Source organism: Triticum aestivum, chromosome 5B (assembly GCF_018294505.1).
Source record: "Triticum aestivum cultivar Chinese Spring chromosome 5B, IWGSC CS RefSeq v2.1, whole genome shotgun sequence".
Classification (NCBI taxonomy): Eukaryota; Viridiplantae; Streptophyta; class Magnoliopsida; order Poales; family Poaceae; genus Triticum; species Triticum aestivum.
Window position 1 is genome coordinate 483,264,122 of NC_057807.1, and position 23,966 is coordinate 483,288,087.

General features: G+C 44.2%; 3 protein-coding genes and 1 pseudogene across 9 annotated transcripts; 2 read left to right on the top strand and 2 right to left on the bottom strand.

Annotated features, from left to right (window-relative positions):
- Positions 1-1,430: 1,430 nt before the first annotated feature.
- On the bottom strand, positions 1,431-5,113 carry LOC123112671 (uncharacterized). 6 transcript variants are annotated; one of them, XM_044533730.1, is made up of 7 exons: positions 4,421-4,565; positions 4,245-4,315; positions 3,481-3,822; positions 3,265-3,387; positions 2,149-2,161; positions 2,011-2,061; positions 1,431-1,849 (listed from the first exon to the last, which is right to left on the bottom strand). In XM_044533730.1, exons 3-7 carry the CDS (start codon positions 3,487-3,489, stop codon positions 1,566-1,568), a joined length of 480 nt encoding a protein of 159 aa, XP_044389665.1. In that variant the 5' UTR covers positions 3,490-3,822; positions 4,245-4,315; positions 4,421-4,565; the 3' UTR covers positions 1,431-1,565. The 6 variants fall into 6 exon arrangements, 2 of the variants coding, with proteins under 2 accessions (XP_044389665.1, XP_044389664.1); XR_006455636.1 differs by lacking the exons at positions 2,011-2,061; positions 2,149-2,161 and adding an exon at positions 4,603-5,113 and having other exon boundaries at positions 4,421-4,492; XM_044533729.1 differs by lacking the exon at positions 4,245-4,315 and having other exon boundaries at positions 4,421-4,574.
- Positions 5,114-9,928: 4,815 nt separating this feature from the next.
- On the top strand, positions 9,929-16,122 carry LOC123112674 (glycine oxidase). 2 transcript variants are annotated; one of them, XM_044533733.1, is made up of 10 exons: positions 9,930-10,311; positions 10,392-10,544; positions 10,918-11,132; positions 11,223-11,293; positions 11,493-11,652; positions 12,148-12,340; positions 12,550-12,705; positions 12,814-12,902; positions 13,634-13,727; positions 15,624-16,122. In XM_044533733.1, the coding sequence occupies exons 1-10, from the start codon at positions 10,014-10,016 to the stop codon at positions 15,632-15,634; spliced, it is 1,440 nt and encodes a 479-aa protein (XP_044389668.1). In that variant the 5' UTR covers positions 9,930-10,013; the 3' UTR covers positions 15,635-16,122. The 2 variants fall into 2 exon arrangements, with proteins under 2 accessions (XP_044389669.1, XP_044389668.1); XM_044533734.1 differs by lacking the exons at positions 13,634-13,727; positions 15,624-16,122 and adding an exon at positions 13,426-13,522 and having other exon boundaries at positions 9,929-10,311.
- LOC123112673 (calcium-dependent protein kinase 22) lies at positions 14,100-17,516 on the bottom strand. The gene is made up of 6 exons (XM_044533732.1): positions 16,467-17,516; positions 16,196-16,348; positions 15,852-15,967; positions 15,592-15,759; positions 15,129-15,359; positions 14,100-14,612 (listed from the first exon to the last, which is right to left on the bottom strand). The coding sequence occupies exons 1-6, from the start codon at positions 17,314-17,316 to the stop codon at positions 14,472-14,474; spliced, it is 1,659 nt and encodes a 552-aa protein (XP_044389667.1). The 5' UTR covers positions 17,317-17,516; the 3' UTR covers positions 14,100-14,471.
- A 143-nt stretch (positions 17,517-17,659) lies between these two features.
- On the top strand, positions 17,660-22,069 carry LOC123112675 (uncharacterized; annotated as a pseudogene).
- Positions 22,070-23,966: the final 1,897 nt, after the last annotated feature.

Below are 23,966 nucleotides of genomic sequence, written 5' to 3' on the forward strand. Positions count from 1 at the left end.
ATTGTGCAAATCCCGTATTGTCATCAGTCCACCAAAAAGGGGGAGATTGTAAGGGCATATTTATCCCCAAGATGTTTTGGTGATTGATGGCAATGCTTTTGCGGACTAATCGTGTGTGTTAAGTTCTTTCAGAGATTCATCCATTGGCACGAGACGATTTCCTCCCCTCAGTGTGTCATTCAAGACGGTGTAGCTCCTTCGTCTCTCTGTTGGTGGACTAGTTTCATAGGAGTCACCGTACTATCAAGAGGGGATCCGCTTTGGTAAGGCTAGGGTGGAATCAACATGTACACATCCGTTTCACACCCAATGTCTTCCTTCCCGCTTCGATGGAGCAGCCTTTCCTTCCTTGTCCCTGCCCTGACCTACCCCAGCGGTAGTACCATGGTCTTCAGCGGTAGTACCGCCGAAGCACTCAAGCGGTAGTACCGCTCCGTAGAGCGGTAGTACCGCTCGCGAGTTTCGGCCGTAGTACCGCAGTAGTACCGCGCCTACTACCGCCTCGATTCGAGACGATGTTTTTCTCGTGTCGGGTTTTGCGGCACTAGAAGCGGTAGTAGAAGCGGTAGTACCGCTCCTACTCCCGCGGTAGTACCGCTCTGGGGCCAGTGGCCTGACTCCCTTTCATGCGGTAGTACCGCTAGGTAGGAGCGGTAGTACCGCTCTCAGTGGTAGTACCGCCTTCCTAGCGGTAGTACCGCCCTGTGCGGGGCTGCTCAGTGAGGTAACGGTTGGATGTGTTCCCTCACTATAAATAGGTGTCTTCTTCCTCCAAGTTGACCTACCTCTTTCCCCCAAAGCTCCATTGTTGCTCAAAGCTCCATTTTCGCCCGATCTCTCTCCCTAGCCAATCAAACTTGTTGATTTGCTCGGGATTGGTTGAGAAGGCCCAGATCTACACTTCCACCAAGAGAAATTTGATTCCCCCCCACTTATCCCTAGCGGATCTTGTTAGTCTTGGGTGTTGAGCACCCTAGACGGTTGAGGTCACCTCGAAGCCATACTCCATTGTGGTGAAGCTTCGTGTGTTGTTGTTGGGAGCCTCCAAGTGTTGTGGAGATAGCCCCAATCTTGTTTGTAAAGGTTCGGTCGCCGCCTTCAAGGGCACCAATAGTGGAATCATGGCATCTCGCATTGTGTGAGGGCGTGAGGAGATTACGGTGGCCCTAGTGGCTTCTTGGGGAGCATTGTGCCTCCACACCGCTCTAATGGAGACGTACTTCCCCTTAAAAGGAAGGAACTTCGGTAACACATCCTCGTCTCCACCGGCTCCACTCTTGGTTATCTTGTGCCTTTACTTTTGCAAGCTTACTTGTGTTGTATCTATTGCTTGCTAGTGTGCTTGTTGTCTTTGCATCATATAGGTTGTTCACGTAGTTGCACATCTAGACAACCTATTTCGTTGCAAGGTTTAATTTGTTAAAGAAAAGTCTAAAAATTGTTAGTTGCCTATTCACCCCCCCCCCCTTCTAGTCAACCATATCGATCCTTTCACAAGGTCGCAGCTTTAACAGACACCAAAAGACATATACAGATCCTCCAATTCGCCACCACAAATCCGACCCTTAAGCATCCTCCAGATAGCTACAAACGCGAAATTTCCTCGACGGGGAGCGCGGGGTTTTCCGCGGCAGGAGGGGGGAGGAGGAAACGACCTTGGAGAGCTCAAGGAGGGCGTTCCCGCATAGCTTTGGGCCGCAGAGGTCGAGCATGATCTGCTTCGTGGACACCATCTTCCGGTCCTCTCCCCCCTCCCCCCCCCCCCCCCCCCCCCCCCCCCGCTTGGGAAGGATGTGACAGGGATGTCCATGTTTCATATTGTGCTCCTCCACCTCCAATATACATGAACCTGAATTACATAATGCAAAGAAACAAAATCATAATTAGGCCATCCAACTGAGAGTTAAACAGATGAGTGTGCAGCAATAATCTTGGAAAAACAACAAAAAATTACAGCTAGAAGAACCAGACTATTTGTCAACTTAAAATGTGTTACATATATGTCTTTACCGTCTTTCCGAGATACTCTACATTCATTCGTCAAAGTGGAAACTGAACTATCTGTTGGTCAAATAATCCAGGAGATGATTAAATAAATAAGCATCTACAGATAAGATGCACGAATGGAGCTGGACAGTAGGGTACTACTTGCAGTGATGATCTGCAAAAAAATTTGTGGGCCACACTTTCAAATAGATTCTTCTTTATTCCAATGATAACAGTGCGACCTGAATAATTTTTGTCGTAGTTATAGAAAGATAATAAAGTAGTATATCTGACCATCAAAATAATAAAAGAGTGGTATCTATATGTTCTATAAAAACCTTGGGCATATTAAGCCACAAGAAGCTATTCGAAATTAGTATAATAAGCATATAAAGACCACACTCTAGATTATATTCTTTTTTAATCCAATGGCAACTTGCTATGATCATGGATCACCTGCATATTTTTTCAGGCACTTATAGGAAGATATTAAAATAGTATGTTCGACCATAAAAAACAGTGGTATATACATGTTCTGTAACAACCTTGGGCATATTAAACCACCAGAAACCATTATAAATGCATACAATGACCATATAAAGACCACATTCTAAAATATATATTTTTAATCCAATGGTAACATGCTATGATCACCTGCATAATTTTTGTGGCACTTATAGGACGACATTAAAATAGTATGTTTTACCATCGATGAACTAACAAAACAGTGATAACTTATATGTTCTATAAAATTAACTCCGCTGTCAAGTTAACAGACACATGACTATCTTCCTAAAAAATATGAACCCGATATTATTAAATAAACTATGGTTCAAATGTCTACTCCTAAAAAAAATCAGTATCCGTTATCTGGAATTAAGGAATCAAATGGTAAAGTGGTAACAGGATAGGTGATATTGAGGAGGTTGATGGTGAGTTAGGTTTAACGGGTGCCCCTCATGGAGTTAGGTGACAGGCTGAATAGCGACCTTGTTCGGCTCCGTGGTTGCTTAGACATAATGGCATCGCCTTGCTCATGCGCGGAGGCGAGCTATAAATCGGTAAGTCAACCAACCGCCTCAATCCTTAAAATACCAAAAAGAGTTCGATTTCTAGATATAATTCATTCATGACACATTGCTAACCATTTATATTACATAATGGTATGTTGGATGACATCTACATGTTTTTTGCTACAAATCCGCGTCTGAGGCATATCCTCGAAGTAAAACCATGAACACGTAATGCAAAATAGTAGAAGCTGAAAAAGAAAAGTACCTGCACAGACCAGCAGCGGTGAACCAACCTAGAGGAGCAACAATCGTAGATCCTGTGTTGTTCCCAGCAGAACAGCACCACCAGCCACCAATCAGCAATGAAGAACAACAAACTTAACAAATCCTATCCACACAGCAAATCACAGTAAATAGACCTCGATAAGCATGCAGACAGGTCAAAGCGAGTACAAGACCAAGCAAGGGAGCAAGAAGGAACCTCTTCCATCTCCGTCAGGCAGCCAAGGTGATAACAAGTGCACGATGAACATGTCACCGCCCCCCGATCCAGTTGTGGGATAACGAACGAATCAGGAACAAACACATAATAGATAGCTAGGAGAGGATCGAACGAGGGCAAGAGAACTCCTGCCTTGGCGCGAGGTGCCTAGCTCATGACTGGAGGAGAAGCGAGCAAGTCAGCAGGCCAACCAATCAAATGAAATGACCATGTTGTCAATACCGACGATCATTGCTCCCTCCAACTCAAGGTCACCGCTCTCTGGTATCCTCCTCAGCCTGCCCAGTCTCGCACCCTCAGTGTCAAATGTAGCATCCAGCCCTGCACCACAACCATAAAAAGCTACAGAATTGACAATTCGTTCATATCAATCAAGTGATGAGATAATCAGAATCATCGCATTTTAAGAGACCATGGACCGTATGCTATTACTTTGGCAACCTATAGGAGTTATAACAACAATATGCACTTTATACTTTGTAGTGAAATTGTGCCTTTATGCTTTGTAGTGAAATTGCGGTTATCCTGGGCAACAACTACACTTTGTTTTGATGTATATTTACTCTGTATGCTCTGTACTGAACTTATTTATATTGGTCAGCAACTATACCTTGCTCTTGATATGTCTTTGTAAACACATTTATTCACGGTTACTCTGTACTAAACATATCCCTTGAACCGGAAGTTTCGTTGTATTGTTGAATATGTGCGCTAAACCATGCTTCCTACTAACCGATCATTACCTATTTGACCACATCGTTGGGACCGGCACCCCCGCGCAAAGGCTCCTCCTACACCTACATATGACTGGATGCTGGCGTTTACACCATGGTTCTGACATTAGTTAGGCACTGAACTATGTTCATCCAAAACTAGTGATGGAGCAGCACCTCACGGTCACGATAGAGATAAAAATTACCTGCTCAACACAGACAATGGGAATTATCCAGCAGATCTGGAGGACTGCACATCTCCCCTTGGGATCCATCCCCTGCAAACAAACAAATCAACATATCTAATCAAATCTTGAGCGAATGAACACACACACAGAGAGAGGGGGGGGGGGGGGGGGGGGGGGGGGGGGGGGGCTGTGGACATAACGCTCATCACTGCCTTCACACGATGGATCTGAGGCCGCACATCTCTGTTTGTCTTCTTCACGGGCGCGCACGGGCAGGAGGACGGCGGTCTGGCGCCCCTCCGGGTAGAGCAGCGATTCATCCACCCAACGGGACAGGCCATAGCCGACGGGGGCACGACGGCGGGCGAGGGAGAAGATATGGTCGCCGGAGGGGCGCCCGAGGTTCCTGCGCTCCTCCTTCTCATCCCGTCGATGGGGATGCTCCAGGTTCGTCGGTCGCTCTCCTCCCGATGACGGCAACGGCGAGGTCGCCGCCCTTCATGGCTGTGAGAGGCTAGCACAAGGGAGGGCAAACCGTGATCCTGTGTGGAGGAAGAGGGAGGTGGAGAGGAGCGGCGGCTGCTCGTGCCAAGGAGAAGGAGGAGCGGCGGCTGCTCGTGCGCGAGAGATGCGAGGGGGAGAGAGAGAGATCCCAATATTGCCCTCGGCGGGGCAGGGGAATTTCGGCGGGACGACAGAAAACCTAGGCGTCTCGCCGATTGGGGACGAGGCCACGAATCGGTAGAAGCCACGAGGTGCGAGGCTATGCGAAATCCCAATATTGCCCTCGGCGGGGCAGGGGAATTTCGGCGGTGGCACTGAGATCTTTTACCGCTTGATGCGCCAACGGGCCGCACGGGACAGGTCATAGCCACAGAGAATGACATGCGGGGTTCACACAGCGGGCTGGCCCACAAGTCGGCGAGACCCAGTCGGGAACCAGGGAGTGAGCGGCAGCACGTGGAGGCAGTAACTATTCATTCCAGCAGTGCTGATCCCAGATCCAACGGCCCAGCTTTCTCCAGATGTCGATCCAACGGACGAAAACGCATCAAGAGAATTGATCCAACGGCCCAGAATCGCTGATCTCTGAGGAGGCTCTGTGAGGCCTTCTTCTCTTATTTCTGGATGCCGATCGCCGACCGCATCTTCTCCCCGAGGTTCACTGCGCACTCAACAGGGAAAAAAAGAAGCAGGAGAAACCACCGGTCGATGAAAACACGGCGCATACCGTCTCACCCCACCAGCAGGGGAAAGCAATTCGTCGGAGTAGCATGCATCCCAGACTGGTGGCCGAATCAGTCAAGGGAAGCAACCCAAAGGGGTGACCTGGGAAAACAGCTGCGATCCAAATACGAGTCAAAAAAGGAATCCGCACTTGTTTTCTCAGTGTCACTCCTCCGGATCCAGCTTCTCTTTGCTAGCTCGTCAAGCAATAGATCCAGCTTCTCTTTGCTAGCTCGTCAAGCAATCAATCGACGCATACAGAGGAGGGATATGCACTGCCCTGCCGCAGAGCTGCAGGCACGGGGGAGATGTGGTGGCGGGACACTTGTGATGAGATCTGAGGGGCGGGCGCGTTTTTAAAGGGGGCAAAGCACGCGTTGGTTTGGGCATGGCCAAACGCTGTCCTCTTTTGGAACACTCAGACTTGGAGTGCCATAGTGTTGACATCCTCCTTTTCATGTGGATGGACATCCAGCGCGTGGTCCTAGGCTCCTAGCTGCCGTCTGGAATCATAGTCGTTGCATCCACATTGACTAGATAATTCCCTGCATTACCGTGAAAGTTGACTGGAAGCTACTCCCTCCTTTTCTAAATGTAAGCCTTTTAAGAGATTGCACTACAAACTACATACGGATGTATATAGACATATTTTAGAGTGTAGTTCACTCATTTTACTTCATACGTAGTCCATAGTGAAATATCTAAAAAAAATTACATTTAAAAACGGAGGGAGTAATTGACATGTCTGAAAACGGAACCAGAAAAAAATGCGCGACATGGGAATCGAACCAGGATGCCAACGTCCACGGCCTTACGTGCAATAACCACTCCACCGAAACCAACTTGATGTGTTTATAACACCTGATTGTCTCGTTCATTCGCTCGTAGACAATGTATCTCTGCTCCACACTTAATAAAGCTAGCCATGATGGCCTTCCCTAAAAAAACTTGATGTGTTTATATGCAAAAATTAGTGCTATTAGACCCGTGTTTCATTCCCAGTACAAATTATTTTAAAAAGGAAATCTAAACTTAAAAAAGAATTCATGAATTTTTAAAAGTTCATTTATTAAGAAACCGAATTCATGGAATTAAAAGAGTTCACTAGATTGTATTCGAAAAAAGTTCACTGAATTTTTTAAAAAGGTCATGGATTTGAAAAAAGTTCATCCATTTTGATAAAAAAGTTCACAGAATTTTTAAAAAAGGTCATGGGTTTGAGAAAAGTTCATCGATTCTGATAAAAAAGTTCACTAATTTAAAGAAATTTCACTGGATTTTAAAAACAAATCATGAATTTCAAAAAAGTTCATCGATTTTGATTAAGTTCACAAATTTGAACAAAGTTCACCGAATTTTGAAAAAAGGTCATGGATTTGAAAAAAGTTAATCAATTTTGATAAAAAGTTCACTAATTTAAAATAGGTTCACCAGATTTTGAATAAAGTTCACGTATTTGAAAAAAGTTCATCGGTTTTGATAAAAAAATGTTCATGAATTTGAACAAAGTGCACCGAATTTTGAAAAAGGTCATGGATTTGGGAAAAGTTCATCAATTTTGATAAAACTAGTTCACCAAATTTTAGAGAAAATTTCACCGATTCTGCTAATTAAGGTCACACATTTTGAAAAAGAAAAATATACAAAAACAGGAAGAATAAAAAAAAGGGAAGAGGAAAGAAAAGGAAAAAGGAAAATGAGAAAAGAAGAAAAGAAGAAATATGATGTACATAAGCACGTCAGGATGGTTGTCTAATTGGCTAGCTGAGCTAAGAATAAACTAGAGGTCACGGGATCGATTTTGGAATCAGACACGATTGCCTTCTTGCAGTTCAAAACCAGAAAAAAATAAGAAAAAACGGGCCGGCCCACAGCACAGGGGGTGTGCGCCCGTTTGCGTCGATGCCTTTATCCGGCGCAAAGGGCGTGGAATAGGATTTGGCTACATATACAGGGAGCTCCTATTCGCCGCGTTCTGCGGCAAATTGTGGTCGCTTCGCACCGGGCGCGCCTGAAATGGGCCGGCCCATTGCGGCTGAGCGACCAAAGATAGAGTTGTTGACTGACTTGTAGTGCCGGATTTAAAGAACTAAAAGTAGTAGCGAAAACTGAACGTTGCTTAAGAAATTACGAACAAATTTCATTTCGATTTTTTTAAATTATGGACCAAAATAAGAAATTACGAAAAAAACCGACCAAATTTCTGAATATTTTTTAGTTTTGAACAAAAAATTTAAAATCACAAACATTTTGTGAATTTAGGGACCAAAATTTGAACATGAACATTTTTGAAAGCACAAACATTTTTTTGAATCTTGAGAACATATTTTGAAACGGAGAACAAATTTGGAAGCACGGACAATTTGTTAAACAGGAACAATTTTTTTGAATCTTGAGAACAAATTTTGAAACGGAGAACAATTTTGAAAGCGCGAACAATATTTTAAAGCACAAACATTTTTTAAAATATTTAGAACAAATTTTGAAACAGGGAACAAATTTGGAAAATACCAAACAAATTTGTAAGCGCGGACATTTTTTGAAAATGTGAACAAAAAATTTAAATCTGGTACATTATATGAATTTCGAATTTGAATTTTTGAATCTGGTACATTTAAACTTTTTGTGTAAAGAGAACAATTTTTGAATTTTGAGACCAAAATTTTGAAAACTGAACATTTTATGGAAACACAAACCAAAAATTGATATATTTTGAAAAAAAAGAGGAGAAAGAAAAAGAAATAACACAGCAAAGAAAGAAAACAAAAGTAAAAAAATAAGAAAATAGAAAATAAAAAAGAAACAGAAATAAGTTTTTTTGAGACAAAAAACAGAAATAACTAAAAATGAAAAGAAGAAGAAAAAAGCATCGCTAGAAGTTGGGCCAGCCCACTGCGTCGTTCTCTCGCGGCATTAACGACGTAGCGAGCGGGAATATCCTATTTGACGCTCGTTGCTTCAAAAAGTCGGGCAAACGCACAGCGAACCAGAGGCGAGCGATTTAAATGGGCCGGCCTGCTTAACACGTTTCACAGATCCCGGTTTTGGGAACCTTCTAGACTTTTCCAGCCGGTTTTTTCCGGTTTTGGGAACCTTCGTTTTTTCTTTTTTTTTTCATTTTCTCTTCTCTTTATTCCTTTCTGTTTCTGTTTTAAAAAATGTTTTGAATTCTCAAAAAATGTTCTGGATTTTCAGAAAATGTTCTTGATATTTGGAAAATGATTTTGCTTTTTAGAAAAATGTTCTTGATTTCCAGAAAATGTTATGAGATTTCAAAAAATATTCTTCAAATTAGGAAAATGTTTCTGCTTTTTTCAGAAAAATGTTCTGGATTTTCAAAAAATGTTCTGGAATTTCAAAAAATGTTAGGTATTACAAAAAATGTTTTTGCCTTTTAAAAAAATTTGGTGTATGTGCGAAAAAATGTTCAGAGTTTTCAAAAAGTTGTTCTGGATTTTCAAAAAATGTTCTTATTTTTCGAAATTTGTTCTAAAAATTCATACAATGTTTCGTATTTTCGAAAATTATTCATGTTTATGAATTTGTTCAGGATTTTTTAAAAAGGTTCTCATTTTCAAAGTTTGTTCTCAAGATTCAAAAAATGTTCGTGGTTTTAAAGAATTGTTCATGCTTCCAAATTTGTTCGGTTTTTTTAAATGGTTCTCATTTTCAAAATTTTCTTCTTAAGATTCAAAAAAATTTCGTGCTTTAAAAAATTGTTCGTGGTCCCAAATTTGTTCAGAATTTTTCAAAACTATTCTTTGTTTTAAATATTTTACTAAAAATTCAAAAAAAATTCATGCTTTAAAAAATTGTTCGCATTTTCATATTTGTTCTCTGTTTTAACAAACGTTCCTGTTTTCAAAAAATGATTGAGAAATTCAAGGTTTTTTTGTTTGATTTTCAAAAGAGAAAAAAAGGAAATAAGCAGAAAAGAAAAAAGAGAAAAAAGAAAAAAAATGATACTATCTATTTTTTTTAGCCAAGAAAAACAATTGGGCGGGCCCAGTCGGGGCGAACCTCTGTGCGTGCCCCCGACTCCCTGCCGCAGAGAGCGGCAGGTAGGAGCTCCCTAGCGAGCGGCGTATAGGATTTTCCACATACACACATTAAGTGGCCGGGGCATTTTTTTTCTCTCAAAAAACGAACAGGCCGTAAGCGTACACATGATGACCAGCCCAGTTAGCGTGGGCCAGGAAGATTCGAACTGACCCCCGATACGAATACGGCCTACTTTTGGATGGTGGGGCCAGACAGGCCACGTCAGCTTCGTTACTACTCCCAAAATGAAGGCCGTTGACCTGGTGCCACTCCCTCCTCCCGAGCTCACATCCACAGTACCTCGGCCGTTCCCTCGCCTGATCGCCTCCGGTCTCTGCTCCCGATGGACGCCGTCGCCTTCTCCCCCGCTCCGAGCCCCAACGCCGCGCCATTCCCATCCGCCTCCCGGTCCTCGCGCGGCCACCGCTTCTCCATCCGCGGCCCGCGGCGGCGGCGCCCGCTCCCGGCCCTCCGATCCAGCGCCTCCGCCTCCGCCCACGCCCCCGCCTCCCACCACGACGTGGTCGTCGTGGGCGCCGGGATCGTCGGGCTCTCCATCGCCCGCCACCTCCTCCTCCACACCCCGCTCTCCGTCGCCGTCGCCGACGCCGCAGTCCCCTGCTCCGGCGCCACCGGCGCAGGTACCATCACCTCCAGAGGTCAGCTTGGATGCATCTCCTAGGGTTCTGATTGATTTTGTTCGGCGGTGCTGCTGCTGCAGGGCAGGGGTACGTGTGGATGTCACACCGGACGCCCGGGAGCGACACGTGGGACCTGGCGGTGCGGAGCAAGCAGCTGTGGGAGGAGCTCGCGGCCGAGATGGACGGCCTCCGCGCCGGCGGCGCGCGTGAGAGCCTCGGATGGATGAGGACAGGTAAAGCCATGTGACGGTTGTCTATAAGTCGTTGACTCGTGATCGAATTGCGAATTAAGTTCTCCCCCCTCAAATACTAGTCAGTAGAATAACTACAGAGTACAGTAGCAGTATATTTAGTGTAGCTCGAAATGGCAGTAAAAGGTTAATTGCATCTCCTCTGGTCCAGTAGATTTCACTAACTTAGTTAATTATAAGGCTACTTTGGACTCCGACCCTTCTGATGCTATGTGCAGCTATATGATACTTGAAATAACTTACTTCTTCGATGGCATGTCTTACTGCATCTTCACTATATGCACATCCCAGATTATTTATTTCTCAGTCACGGCGAGAGAGATTGAACAGAATGTGAAATGCTTGTTTTGTTAAGGAAGCTTATTGGTTGGAAGAACCTCTAAAGAGCTGGCTACGCTGGAGGAGAAGACTAAGGTTCTGTCTCAGGCAGGCATCAATGCGGAGTGCTTGTCTGCCTCTTCGTTGCATGCATTAGAACCCGCACTCTGTGTCGGAAACGATGGTGGTGCTATGTTCTTACCTGATGACCGTCAGATCGATGCGTTCCAGGCCGTGTCTTTGATTGAAAAGGTTTCTTCTCTAGAACTTCGATTCTTCTATAATAAGTGTAGTTAGAAGAATCCTTGCACGTCTCTAACTGTTAACATTTTCTCTTATTAGATCAATAGGTCATATACTCCAAAAGGGAGATATATGGAGCTCTACAATGATCCTGCCATGTCATTGATAAGGTATGAAGGTCTCTTCTTTTCAGACTACTTCTGTTCGTGAACAAGAGCACCAGCTATCAGGCTACTGGAATTGCACCAAAGTAGCTTCTATAATTAGCTTGACGATGATGCTATCCATCACCATGTTAGGATGCCTTTTCATTTATTTCGAAGCCATTTCCATTCTTCTGTATTATGGTGTTGCTTTTACTTTATGCAGATCAGAGGTTACTGGAAGGGTTGAAGGTGTCCAAACTTCTAAGAACATCTTATATGGCAGAAAAGCTACTGTAGTTGCTTCTGGTGCTTGGACTCGGTCCTTATTGCATAGTTTCTTAGGACCAAATTCTTCACTGGATATTCCTGTGAAGCCACGAAAGGTACGTGGTATTCCAAATTTCTTTGATTAACCTTTGATATGAAATATTTTGATTGATTTTCCTGGCATTCTCGTAGTAAAAAGTGTAGTTTGTTCCCTAACATGGTAAGTATAAACAAACTGGGATGAAACAAAAACATCCACTCTTTATGGTTTTCTTTCCATATTTACTTGAGATAGTCAACTTAAACAATCTCTGTTGTGCAGCACTTTCTGTGACACTGTTTTGTATTTTAACATCTTCGTTCTAATACCAAACCAGATTATACCTGCTTTATAAATAAAATTTGCATATACTAGGCATGCGCCCAGCACTCAAAACTATCCTATGGAAAACATACTTATGCTAGCTCAAAATAAACCATGAGAAATTGTCGACAGCATTTCTTCCGTAATATAATATTTGCATGCTGGTCCTTTCTTCGTGTTATTTAAGAACTTATTGTTTCAACATCTCACAACATAAAAAGTGTAATTTTTACATTATCCATTTCAGGGTCATCTGCTTGTGTTGGAAAATTTTGACATGCTAAAGCTGAATCATGGCATAATGGAGCTGGGATATGTTGACCATCAGGGCGATAATTCACATAGCATACACTTGTCCTCAACATCCAATAAAGATGAGCATGACGCCGCATCCATATCAATGACAGCAACATTAAATACAAAAGGGCATTTAGTTTTAGGTGATCTAAGAGTTCAAACTTATCCCTTTGTTCCACCTTTTGCTGACCTTTTTGGAGATCTTCTGAAATAAATCTATGGATGAGTGGATCAAGTTTTTTCTCAGTAAATATTTTTTTGATTCATACAAGAATATCTTTTCTATATAACTTTTTGTTTGCCAACTATGTTAGAAAATATGAATCCCGGATCACAAATATTTTTTTTACAGGAAGCAGCAGGGAGTTTAAAGGATTTTCAAGGGAGGTTGATAAATCCATACTGAAGAGTATATGGGACCGTGCAGGAGAATTCTTTCCTGCCATCAACAATGTTCATCTTGATATTGATGAGGACAAAGAAATCAGAATTGGGCACCGTCCCTACAGTAAGGCCTTTTGGTTTTAGAACAACAAAATAGTGCCTCAAAGATAATTCAATGCAATGTTATTAGCTTTGCACTCTATATCTGATAGAAATGCCTCATCTGTTTCAGTGCCTGATGGGAAGCCAGTAATTGGATTTGTTCCGGATATGTCAAATGTTTTGATTGCAACAGGACATGAAGGAAGTGGACTTGCTTTGGTAAGTCGATTGGGCAAACCTGCTCCAGTTAATGTTTTTCCTTCTTTGTGCTTAGTATTTTTGTAAGCAGTTTAGCATATGACATTTCCATGCTCCTGGAGAAGAGGAGTTGCAGCAAAGATAGCCCCATTCCAGCCCCCATTCCTGGGAGTGTTCCCATTCATTGCATATAATTAATTGTGCACTGTGCTACCCTGGTTGCATTTTTTTGTATTTCTAGTTCTGTGAGATGACCAGTTGAATGACCCTGCATGCGGGCATCATATTCCAAATGAGATAGAGTAAACCATATGTCAGCAGGCGCGTTGCTTTCTTTTTGAGTTTCCATATACATAAGCTGGAAGTCGCCTATCTAGAGCGCAGAATGAGGCTGTACTTAGATGAAGACTCTGGTGAATTTCGACCACCAGAAAGCTAAAGCCTAAGGCATTTTCATGTTGTGCACGATCAAGCTCCGTGTACATAGATAATGTGTCGTTTACTTGCTAATACAAGTAGCTCAAAACATTGTTGACCTTTGCAGTGACATAACAGACATTCCCTTGCTATGAAAGCTTGCTCCCTTGATTGAATAGAACAACAAGTCAACAACACACAGTTGCTTGATATGGTCGACTAAATACAGTTATGAGCTTTACACATTCTTAGTGGTTGGGATAAATTTCTACTGCTATTTCCCTTTTTAAAAAGTTAATAAAAATGATATTCTTCTTCTGCCATTTTTACTTCAGGCGCTAGGTACTGCTGAAATGGTAACAGATATGATTCTTGGTGACCCTGGAAGAGTGGACTTCACGCCTTTCTCCATAGAAAATAGATTTTCAGGTAATTCTAATAAACATCATGGTAACCTTTTTGCGACTAAATTGCTGGTATGGTTCAATATAATGACATTATTTATGTCTGCAACATGGTCCCAAATTAGGACTGATATTTCACGCCTTGGCAGCTAGCTTTGAAGGTGACTTAATGTAATTCGTGTCAGTTGTCATGTTTTTTAGACAGAGGCCTATATAGCCTATCAATACAATTTACCTTAGTTTCGAAATGGAGGCTGTCACCCTGATTTATATCTGTCTTAATTTAACTAACAGTTTTCTTCTGAACTTCTCCGGAGTTCATGGCAACTCTGCATGCCGCGTATCAGTTCATTGCACAGAGTATACTGGATGGAAATTGGAATGCTCCTTTTGGCAATTCGTAATGTTGATCCATGAAATTTTCGTTTCTATTGGATTCAACTTCTTTTAAAATTTGACACAGTAGTAAAATGTCAAAATTGGGGAAGTGCTTTTCTTCCCTTACATCTGGCCGTACCTAAGACATTAGTATGTATCCTAGGTGTGAAATATTTTGGTTTCAGTACAAAGGGCGATGTCATTGGGTTTTCTGCTTCTGCTTCAGGAACTCTGTCATCCGAGCAACTGGGTTATGAGCTATTCTTTAAATCCTGATGTCCTCCAAACCCAGTAATCCGATTTGAGTTTTAGGTCATCTACTGATGCTTACTTTCTATTCGATGCACTCAGTGGGTTAGCTGCTGCTTGGATTGGTCTTGTTCCATAGAAGTCATTGGCACAGCTTTTGACTGAGGTTGAGCTGATGACTGAGGTTGCTGAAATTTGCTCTTGAGTACCGCCGAGAAGCATTCCTCCAGTCTGAGCCAGATCTCATCATCACTTGAAACTCCTGATAGCTAATGCGACCATCCTGTTGCATATGCATATAAAATGTCAGTTATCCTATAGAAGAATGTGCTTGTGTACTCTTGGACTGGAAAACCCCATGGATGGCAGCAATACGTAAGTTATTATTGCTTCATGGGTTTCTCGTTACACTAGAATTAGGTAAACACTAAACAATGCTGGCATTTCAGCAAATTATGGGGATTGTTGTTGATTTACGCTTCTTTCAAGGTGTTGTAATTTCCTTTTGTCAAACATTAGTTGGCACTTCCTGAGAACGAGGGGGGAAAGCAGGTAATTTTTGTATGTGCCGCCCTTTTCACTGGAAACAGCCTCAAACAGTCTACAGTTTCAGGATTTAAAATGGGGGTTTAGGGTAAACAATCCAGCTAGCTTAAAATTTCCTTGGACTCATATGATATGGATAAATGGTGTCTACAGTATCAGCATTCAAAATCAGCAAGGTCAACTTTCTTGAGATACAACAGCATTAAGTGATCAATTTTTTTTGATTAATTTGTTGTCTAAAGTCTAAACTGACCTCATCCGTGTCAACGTCACGTATAATGTCTTTGATCACTTGCTCATCTGGGCCTAGTTCGTCATCACCTAAAGCCTCCATCAATTCCTCCATTTCAATATATCCATTGCCATCTTTGTCAAAGTATTTGAAAGCTTCAGGTAGGTACTCCTCATTACTCATTTTTTTTATGTGAAGTAAGACTGTCACAAACTCGTCAGTGTCCAAGGTGCCATTTCCATCTATGTCACCCTGGAAAAGGAAGAAACTGTGTTAGAACATAATGTAGCTCGTGATAAATACTTGGTTTCAATTGCATTTAGACTCGTGCCAGGATTGGGAAAGCTAGATATGTGCCACTGCTAAGTACTCAATTGTGAGAAATGCCCCATGAAGTTCCAGTTCAGAATGACGCTGCTAACTTTATTTTTCAAATCCTATTATAACCGAAATACCCCTCTAAATGCATATAGTAGCCACTCACAGCTTCTAACAGCATCTGTATCTCTGTCTCAGGAACAGCATGACCGTTTATCCGCAAGCCCTCCTTGAGCTCCTCAAGCGTCAAAGTACCGTCCTTGTCCTTGTCTATCATTTGAAACATCTGAGTGTAGTTCTCGATGTCCTCCGCCGGTAAATTCTTGGCAACGACCTTCATTAATCATTGGAAAATGATTCACATCAAGAATATATCACACTGGAAGAAAAATCAAGAACAATGTGGCCCGGTTCCGTGCAACTTACTCCGAGTGCCTTCTTTTTGAACTTGTTCATGGATGAGAATTGCTTAAGCCTGGATCGAACAAGCTCTCCAAGTGACACATTCGGAGCCTTGTCGGCGTTCTTGAGCCACGGATGCTCTGTTTCGTAGGAGGAGAAATTAATGCTCTTAGTTCAGTGCATAACACCATTCGTCATGCATCGCTAGACCTCCGGTTTCCCAATAATACCATGAAATAAGCAAATTTGCAGGAGTAGCAAACTTCTAGCAAGTTTGCTGTGAACTTGTAGCAAATTTGTGAGTGCATGTTGTGTTTGTTTGGCCTGTCTGCGAGCTGGAAACTACACCAAATTAAGGTGGCCATTACCAAAGACTTGCTTTGCTGTCAAGCGGGTAGCAGGATCCGGATCAAGCATCTTCTTGACAAGGTCCTTTGCAGTTTGGGAGACCTTGGGCCATGGCTCCCTCTCGAACTTGATTTCACCCCGGATTATGGACTCCGCGATGCGCTCATCGGTGTCTGCGCCCGGTTCATCGGGACATAAAATCACATGAGCACTGGGAATCAGAGGAGGAATGGACCTGCATTCATCATACTGAAGAAGGTGTGGAAAGAAGCAAGGAAGAAAGGCACGCACCTCCCCAGAAAGGAGGCACTCCGCAGAGGAGGATGTAGAGGATGACGCCGGCGCTCCAGACGTCGGCCTCCGGGCCGTAGCTCCTCATGAGCACCTCCGGCGCCATGTAGATCCCGCTGCCGACCACCTCGGTTAAGCGCTCCCCGGGCTCGAAGTAGACGGAGAGGCCGAAGTCGATGGCCTTGAGCGGCGAGTCCTCCTCCTTGCCGGCGAAGAGGAAGTTCTCGGGCTTGAGGTCCCGGTGCATGACCCCGTTGTCGTGGCACAGCTGCACGACGTGCGCGATGGTGCGGCCGATCTTGGCGGCGGCGCGCTCCGTGTAGTGGCTCCGGGCGAAGATGCGGTCGAAGAGCTCGCCGCCCTCGCACAGCTCCATCACCAGGTGCACGCCCTCGGCGTCCTCGCAGGCCTCGCGGAGCCGCACCACGGCGCCGCCCGCGCCCTCCAGCGCCGACATGCGCCGCAGGATCTCCACCTCCCGCCGCACGTCCTCGGCGTCGGCGGCGCGGCGCAGCCGCTTGCGGCGGATGGTCTTGCACGCCAGCGCCTCGCCCGTGGCCGCGTCCTCGCAGCGGCGCGTCACCCCGAACTCCCCGCGCCCCAGCTCCGCGCCCAGCCGGTACCGCTTGGCGAAGCCCTCCCCGCCGGGCGCGCACTGGTCGTCGTCGCCCAGGATCGGCGCGCTCCGTCTCCACTTGGTGGACCTGCGCTTCTTCCTGCAGCAGCTGCTGCTGTTGGCGTCGCCGTCGGGGGGGCAGTCGTCGGCGCTGGCCACGGGCATGATGGCGGCGGCGGCGCGCCTCCGGGCCAGCAGCCTGGAGGCCGCGATGACAGAGTAGCAGCCACCCATGGCGCCGTCGCACGGCCAGACGGACGCCGCTGGGTGTTTACCCCTGCCTCCGCCTCCGCCTCAGCGCGCGCCCCCTGCCTCGGCTCCGTTCGCGCGTTCCACGCACACGCACGCGCGGGGTGGAAGGGAAGGAGGGAGGGAGGAGGGAAGGGGGTAGCCACCGGTCTGCGCGGTCGGCCGCTGGTCTCGGAGCCCGCGAGCGCGCGCCACTGCTTGCGTGGCCCGTACAGCCGGCATGTGTGGAACCCGGCCGGGACGAGCAGCGACGGCCCGTCTAGGCCCCACGGTCATGCTAGAGGCCTTGTCCCATCAGACAGCAGTGGCATTCGATTCTCCAAAAAAAAAAAAACAGCAGTGGCATTCTGGAGATTAACGGAGACGAACTCGCCCGCCAGCGCCCGAGTGAATCAGACTGTCAGAGAACGGAGACGAACACAGCGCTCGGACTCGGATTCTCGTCCATTTCTGCATCAATTTCACACGCGCGAACATCTTTCTTCCTCCGTTTCCGGATGAGCCGACTGCCTCCTTCCTTGGATTCATTTTCTCTCCTCTCCGACACCGGCGTCCGGCGAGATTTGCGGGTTTTCCGCCGGGGGGCAGATCTTGCGTCGGTTGACGCAGGTAAAACCTTCCCCCCTTCCTTTTGATCTTGTCTTCCGATGCTAGCACTTGCTGTTGCTTGGTTATGTTTTCTTGATTCATGAAATGGGGATTGGGCGCGGCCTAGTTACTCTGTTCTCCCGTCTATTTAGGCCACTGTTAATGTCTTTTTAGATGAGATAATAATTGGGCACTGCTGATGTGTGATGCACTATTGCTTTCAACCTAATTTGTGATTTTACTGTCTCAGACTGACCATAAGCAAGGCAATGCGGTCGCCGCCGATGCTCTCCCAGTGCCTCGCCGGCTTACTGTCTCATGACGAGGCCACAGCTCACTGCATCGACATCGTGCCCGAGAGGGACCAGTCGCGCCTGCCGTCGAGACCGTCCCATCACAGGTTGCTTGTTTCCAATTGTTGTTCATGGCAATGTTACAAGTCCTGCCTGTTCAGACCATTTCCTGACGGGAAGGGCATTTGCATTTCGTTATCTGCTGACTAAGCTGGCATTGTTTGCATCGGTATGCAGAATGTTCGTCCATACAAGTATGCGGCCGACAATATTGAGATGCATGGCATGAATATATTCAAGGTGATCGATTACTTTTTCCTGTACTTGCTACTTGTTCCAGCTTATTTTGGTTCATTGCCGTTGAACCGTGCAAGGATTTATTATGGACTTATGATTTAATCATAGTGGCTATTTATTTGGTAGGCATATAATTGGTACTAGTTTGTGTTTCCTCTGGAGTTTGGATAAGATAGGAATTGCTCCATATCCTTACCTTTGGCCCCTGACTAATTTGTGATTCCCTGTTTTGAAACTTGTTTTGGGGCAAGTTCAGTATTGTTGATATTGTCGGACTATCTAGATCAGATCTTGCAACTCCAAAAGGTGAAGCTAATAGTAATAGCCCCACCAGTTATATCATTGTACTTACTACTTGGAAAGGTGAAGGTCCGGATTTAGTGATCTTTTACACTAGGGCCCTTGAAATGCTGTGAGAGTTCACTTGAGCTAGTTAATGTTTTGAAAAATGAGATATGTGATGGGCTATTGACATTCAGAAACAAACGTGTTTTAGAGGTACTACTCTAGCTTCGGTCTATGTAAATTTCTGATAATGCTATGCTCATATGCATGATTGTTTATTAGTGTCCTTTCTTGAACTGATCTTTTGTACTATCTCTGTAATTTAATATAAGACATTTTTTGACACTATGATTGTGTAAAAAACGTCTTATATTTTGATACGGAGGGAGTACAAAAGACTGTGAAACACATGTTATTTGAGTAAAAGGCTCTTGCGTCGAACCTACTTCTTTGGTCTTGGGTCTGTTCTTTAGGTCCTCCCAAACACGTGTATGGGCGTTCCTTTGAATCTTTGATGATTACATGGTTCTTTTGGCAAACTGTTTCAGTTATATATTTTTCTGACTGATGCAGCTGGGCTGTGGATATGGGCTTCCTGGGATACTTTCTTGCCTGAAGGTACAGCAGCTATATCCATGTTTTCTCTTAATTACTTTAACGAAGTAACCTCAGATTTCACTTACCATCAGTCTCCCACATCATTTACCATGGTTTATAGTGATCTAAACGATCTTATATTTCTTTACAGAGGGAGTATATTACTGTTCATTGTTTCCATGCAAAAAAATAGTATCTGTACTCTGTTTGGCTGATGCTTGCAATGAATATCCTTTCCTTTTAAGAAAAACACAAACAATCTGCTTGTGTTTCTAATATCCTCCTTCCAAACAATTTTTAGGGAGCTTCGACACTGCATTTTCAGAATCCCAGTGCCGAAATAATAAGACACAGAGCAATCCCCAATGTGTTCGCAAATCTCGAGCAAGCTCGATACAAACAGAGTCACCAACAGGGAAGCCCTCTTACTCCATCATGGCAACATTTGCCTCAGGACATCCATTTCTATGCTGGGGACTGGGATGAGCTTCACACGGTCCTGTCGGTGATACAAGAGGATGAGGTGGATGCATTGTCAGGAGTAGGACTAGGGTTCTGTGAAGATGACTTTTTGGATGGTTGCAGCAGCCAGGATGGGAACAATATCTGCCACGAAACCTCGTCAAGACGATCAACAAAACTGTCAGGCAGCCGTGCATGGGAGAGGGGAAACGAGGCCTGCACAGGAGATGAGGGTGGATAAGATATAGTGTTAGTGAATGAGATCCCCTACTCTGCAAGCTCTCTTCAAAACCTATATTCGCTCATCAAAAAAGTTCGTAAATTTTTAATGCTATTCTCCGTGTCATTTTGTTGGGAAGATACTTTCTTGCGATGAGATGCCTAATAAAGGCAGTGAGTACTTTCCTGGGGGGCATTATGCGGATTCGCTATCTACCTTGAAACTGAACCTGCTTAACCATGACCTTAATTCACTCTGCTGTTCTTGCCCTTTCAGTGCCTTCATATGGAGTGATGTACCTAGCGGTGAAAAAGAATTACATCGGCTCCAGCAGTGCGGTGCGGCAGCTCAGAGCATTGGTCGATGAGGAGGGGGCCTTCGGTGTGCACCTCATCGCCGAGCCCCCCGAGAGGGAGATCTGGAAATTCTTCTCTAAATAAACACAGCTTCACGGCTAGCAGAAAAACTGAGCAAGGCCGCTTGAGTCCTCAGTTCTGTATATAACTTAGACGAATAATCCGGCGAGTGTCTGACATTCTTTGCCATTTCTTGCATGTAGTGTTCATCATGTCAGACTAGAGACAAACTTTGACGTTAGGATGTCCTCTGCTAGGTGTCGAGGTTCAACTGGGCAAAACCAACTTGATGAGCTTTTGAGTGCAATTTTATTTGATCAGATAAGTTAATTCAGCTTAGTGGAGGCTCACAAACTATCTACCTAAGTGCTGAAGCCACTCATGAGCTCAAAATAAAGGGTCCAACTTTAGTTTACTTGAAGTCTGAAGCCCGCACTGGCTGCATCGATCAGGATAAGAACATCTGGTACCGGATTGGAAGAAAAATCTTCAGAATCATTTGCACCATGTCACCATCCTATATGCAAGAAATTGCATTGAGCCCTAACTTTCTGCTTTACTTTTACCTATTCCTGGCCGTATCATTCCTTTTTGTTCGCCCCTTTTCGCGTGCTTGCCTTAGCAATTCGCCGAGTTTTCAAGAAACAGCACGCATGCCTACGAAATGCTAGCCACCTCCTTTCCAGTCATAAAAAGCTCATCATGTGAGCTAATGAAGCACTTGGAAAAGGTGATGAACTACTTATATAGCAACTAACTAAGGTTGTGGAGGATGCTTCAGAGGCCTCAATCTGTGGGTGGCTCCTTGCTCCATGACAACTTTTAACTGTGCTATAAAATAGCTTGCTGTTCAGGCCCTCTACATGAGCCCTCCTCATGGGTGCAGAAGAAGAAGAGTAGGAACACTTGAAGAAATGCTTAAGAGGAGACAGATGGAGAGGTTGCCTGTGCTGCACCTGGCAGTGGTGTCTCTGCTCGGCTTCTGCTGCCTCATCCATGCTTCAAGGGCTGCGATTTCATTCTCAGCTGGTAATCGTCTCATGCCATCTAGAGATTTTGTCATATTGTTCTGCCTGACTGAGAGATTTTACTCCCATATGCATCAGCGGCCCCGAGGGAGCAGCTGCAGAAGACCGAGGCAATCCCAACTTCCAGTGGAGCAGATGGTCAGGTGATGATAGTATTCTAGCTATTTGTGTTCATGCAAGAAGCTAGTGGCAGTTTCGGACCATACTGTGCAAACTGTAATTGGCCTGATTTTTTTTGTTATGTTCACCCCAGGCTGTCGTAGCGGGAGAGGTCGACTGCGGTGCTGTCAGCAGGAGGATGGAGATGGAGATGGAGCTGGAGGACTACCCGGGCTCCGGCCCCAACGACCACCACTCGCCGTGGTGGCGGCAGGAGAGGAGGAATTGAGAACATGGAACAAAGATGCATGTGTGTTCGTAGTGTTGCACAGTTGTGTATGTTTCTCAAACTGTAATATCTCCACTCCTGGTGTAACATAAGATCGACGCTTGTTACTTGCAAGGGCATTAAGAGCATCATATATAAAAGCACTAGCGACGGAAAGCGTCATCAAATTAGTTGTTGCTCATTTGTTTTATACTTGTGAGCTTTTGTTGTTATATATATATCTTGGAAGACTAATGTTATGGTAAGAAGAAGCCAGCCAAAAATCTCAACGGCTGATTTTGTAAAGTGTCGCCGGATCCAGAATTTATAGACTTGGTTGGGTTGCACTGGAATGGAACATTCATGGTTGCACCAGTATATTCAAAAGTGCATACTGCACTTAAACTATAATTTCATCAAGAATTTGATAACAAACCACGGGAGAGACCGAGCGAGTTTACACAATCCATAATTTCCGGTGTAGTTTGAACATTTTCAAGAAGTCATACTGAAGTGTCCATAGAAAAAGTTACTTTGGGTGCCAAAAGTTGTTGTGACATTTAAGAAACCATTAGTTGGTCACTTTCGGGTGGATCTCTATGCAAGAGAAAATGGTAAGAAAGATGGTGCTGAAAACTGCATGAGCTGTATGGTATTGTCACTTGTTTTACTTGATCATGCAAGGTAAACATCAGCATCACACGTTTTGTACACAAAAAATGCTAAGGATGGAAAAGTGTGAGAGCCCATATTAGGAATTTGCGTACTTTCCGTCCGATAAAGCCATTTACATTCGCGTTCCATCCACAGCGCCAATCTCCACCGCCCAAAACTGCTCATGATCGAAAGATGCATGTGAGAAAGCTGACATTGGCATCTGCAACCGTGTCCTTCTCTTTCGCATGCATGCCAGGTAGTAGGTGCGGATAGGTGCTACTCCCTTCGTTCTAAAATAGATGACTCAACTTTGTACTAACTTTGTACTAAAACTAGTACAAAGCTGAGTCATCTATTTTGGAACGGAGGGAGTAGATTCTTGCATGTCCAGCATTAATCTCCAGCCCAATTACATGAGTAATTCCCCTTATTACCTTTGATGGTGGCTATAGACCAGCACACAAACAGAATTTAAATGCCACAAAAATCAAATATCTTGTTGTTTAAATTGGTTTAGAAGAACGTTCTTTAAATAATTTCGAAGAGAACAAAACTTTATTAAATTGGTCTCTGAACTTTGCCATGAAAAACAGAAGAACTTTTGAAAAACTTTGGCATATCTCATAATTGTTGAAAAATAGCCAGAGAACTTTATTAACTCTTCTTTGAACTTTATATTCAAAACTCAAAGAACTTTAGTTTTTTACTGGTTTTTTCAAAAGTTCTTCTGATTTTCATGCAAAAGTTCAAACACATCCTTCCTAGAGTTCTTATGACTATTTATACTTGTGATTAGTGGTTAGTTATGCATACCAGATAAAAATCCTTATGCATATGATAAAATTTATACTACAGTATTATTCTGTTCACCCCCACAGTAATTAGCAGCGTCAGTTATGCATGACGATTTAAATTAAGGAGCTGGCCCGTCACTTAAAAGTGAGCATGGAAGGGAAAAGAGCGCATGACATGCGCAGGAAAAAACTGACATGCAACATACTAGCCTGTGGGCTCAACGTCTAAGTGGATCCACCACGTCCTTCTCTTGCATGCAACACTGATCCATATATGCATCAAATAACGGTGTGGATTTTCGCTGCGCATGAAACACGAACGGAAAAAACCGCGTCCCAGTTCAATATCATGCTATCTGGAACCACCTCAGCAACCATAAAATCAATGCTTAAGCCTTCTAACCTATATGCTTGTTTGGAGGGGCGATAGTCTGCAAGTGTCCAATCTAAGCCCACCATGTGAAATTTTTTGAGATAAATGCTCGAAAAGTCAACTCTCACAAGATGAGTACTTTGGTCACTACAAATTCTTTTTTTTTTTTGCGGGGGCGGTCACTACAAATTCAGGGCAAAACGTAAGTTTTGACGAGAATTTGGATAGTGAGCAAGTACACACAAATCTAGAGATTTGCTAGAGTTATACCTGCTTTCCAGTGACTCATTGAAACAAAGAGATTGGGGAAAATTACAT

Coding starts and splice junctions, on each gene's coding strand:
- LOC123112671 (XM_044533729.1), bottom strand. Junction 1,850..2,010: donor TAGAGTATCTCGGAAAGACG/GTAAAGACATAT, acceptor TATGTAATTCAG/GTTCATGTATATTGGAGGTG.
- LOC123112674 (XM_044533733.1), top strand. CDS start 10,014: ATGGACGCCGTCGCCTTCTCCCCCGCTCCGAGCCCCAACGCCGCGCCA. Junction 11,653..12,147: donor TTCCTGTGAAGCCACGAAAG/GTACGTGGTATT, acceptor TATCCATTTCAG/GGTCATCTGCTTGTGTTGGA. Junction 12,903..13,633: donor AAGGAAGTGGACTTGCTTTG/GTAAGTCGATTG, acceptor TTTTTACTTCAG/GCGCTAGGTACTGCTGAAAT.
- LOC123112673 (XM_044533732.1), bottom strand. CDS start 17,316: ATGGGTGGCTGCTACTCTGTCATCGCGGCCTCCAGGCTGCTGGCCCGG. Junction 15,760..15,851: donor TCAAAAAGAAGGCACTCGGA/GTAAGTTGCACG, acceptor TGATTAATGAAG/GTCGTTGCCAAGAATTTACC. Junction 14,613..15,128: donor GTGACGTTGACACGGATGAG/GTCAGTTTAGAC, acceptor CATATGCAACAG/GATGGTCGCATTAGCTATCA.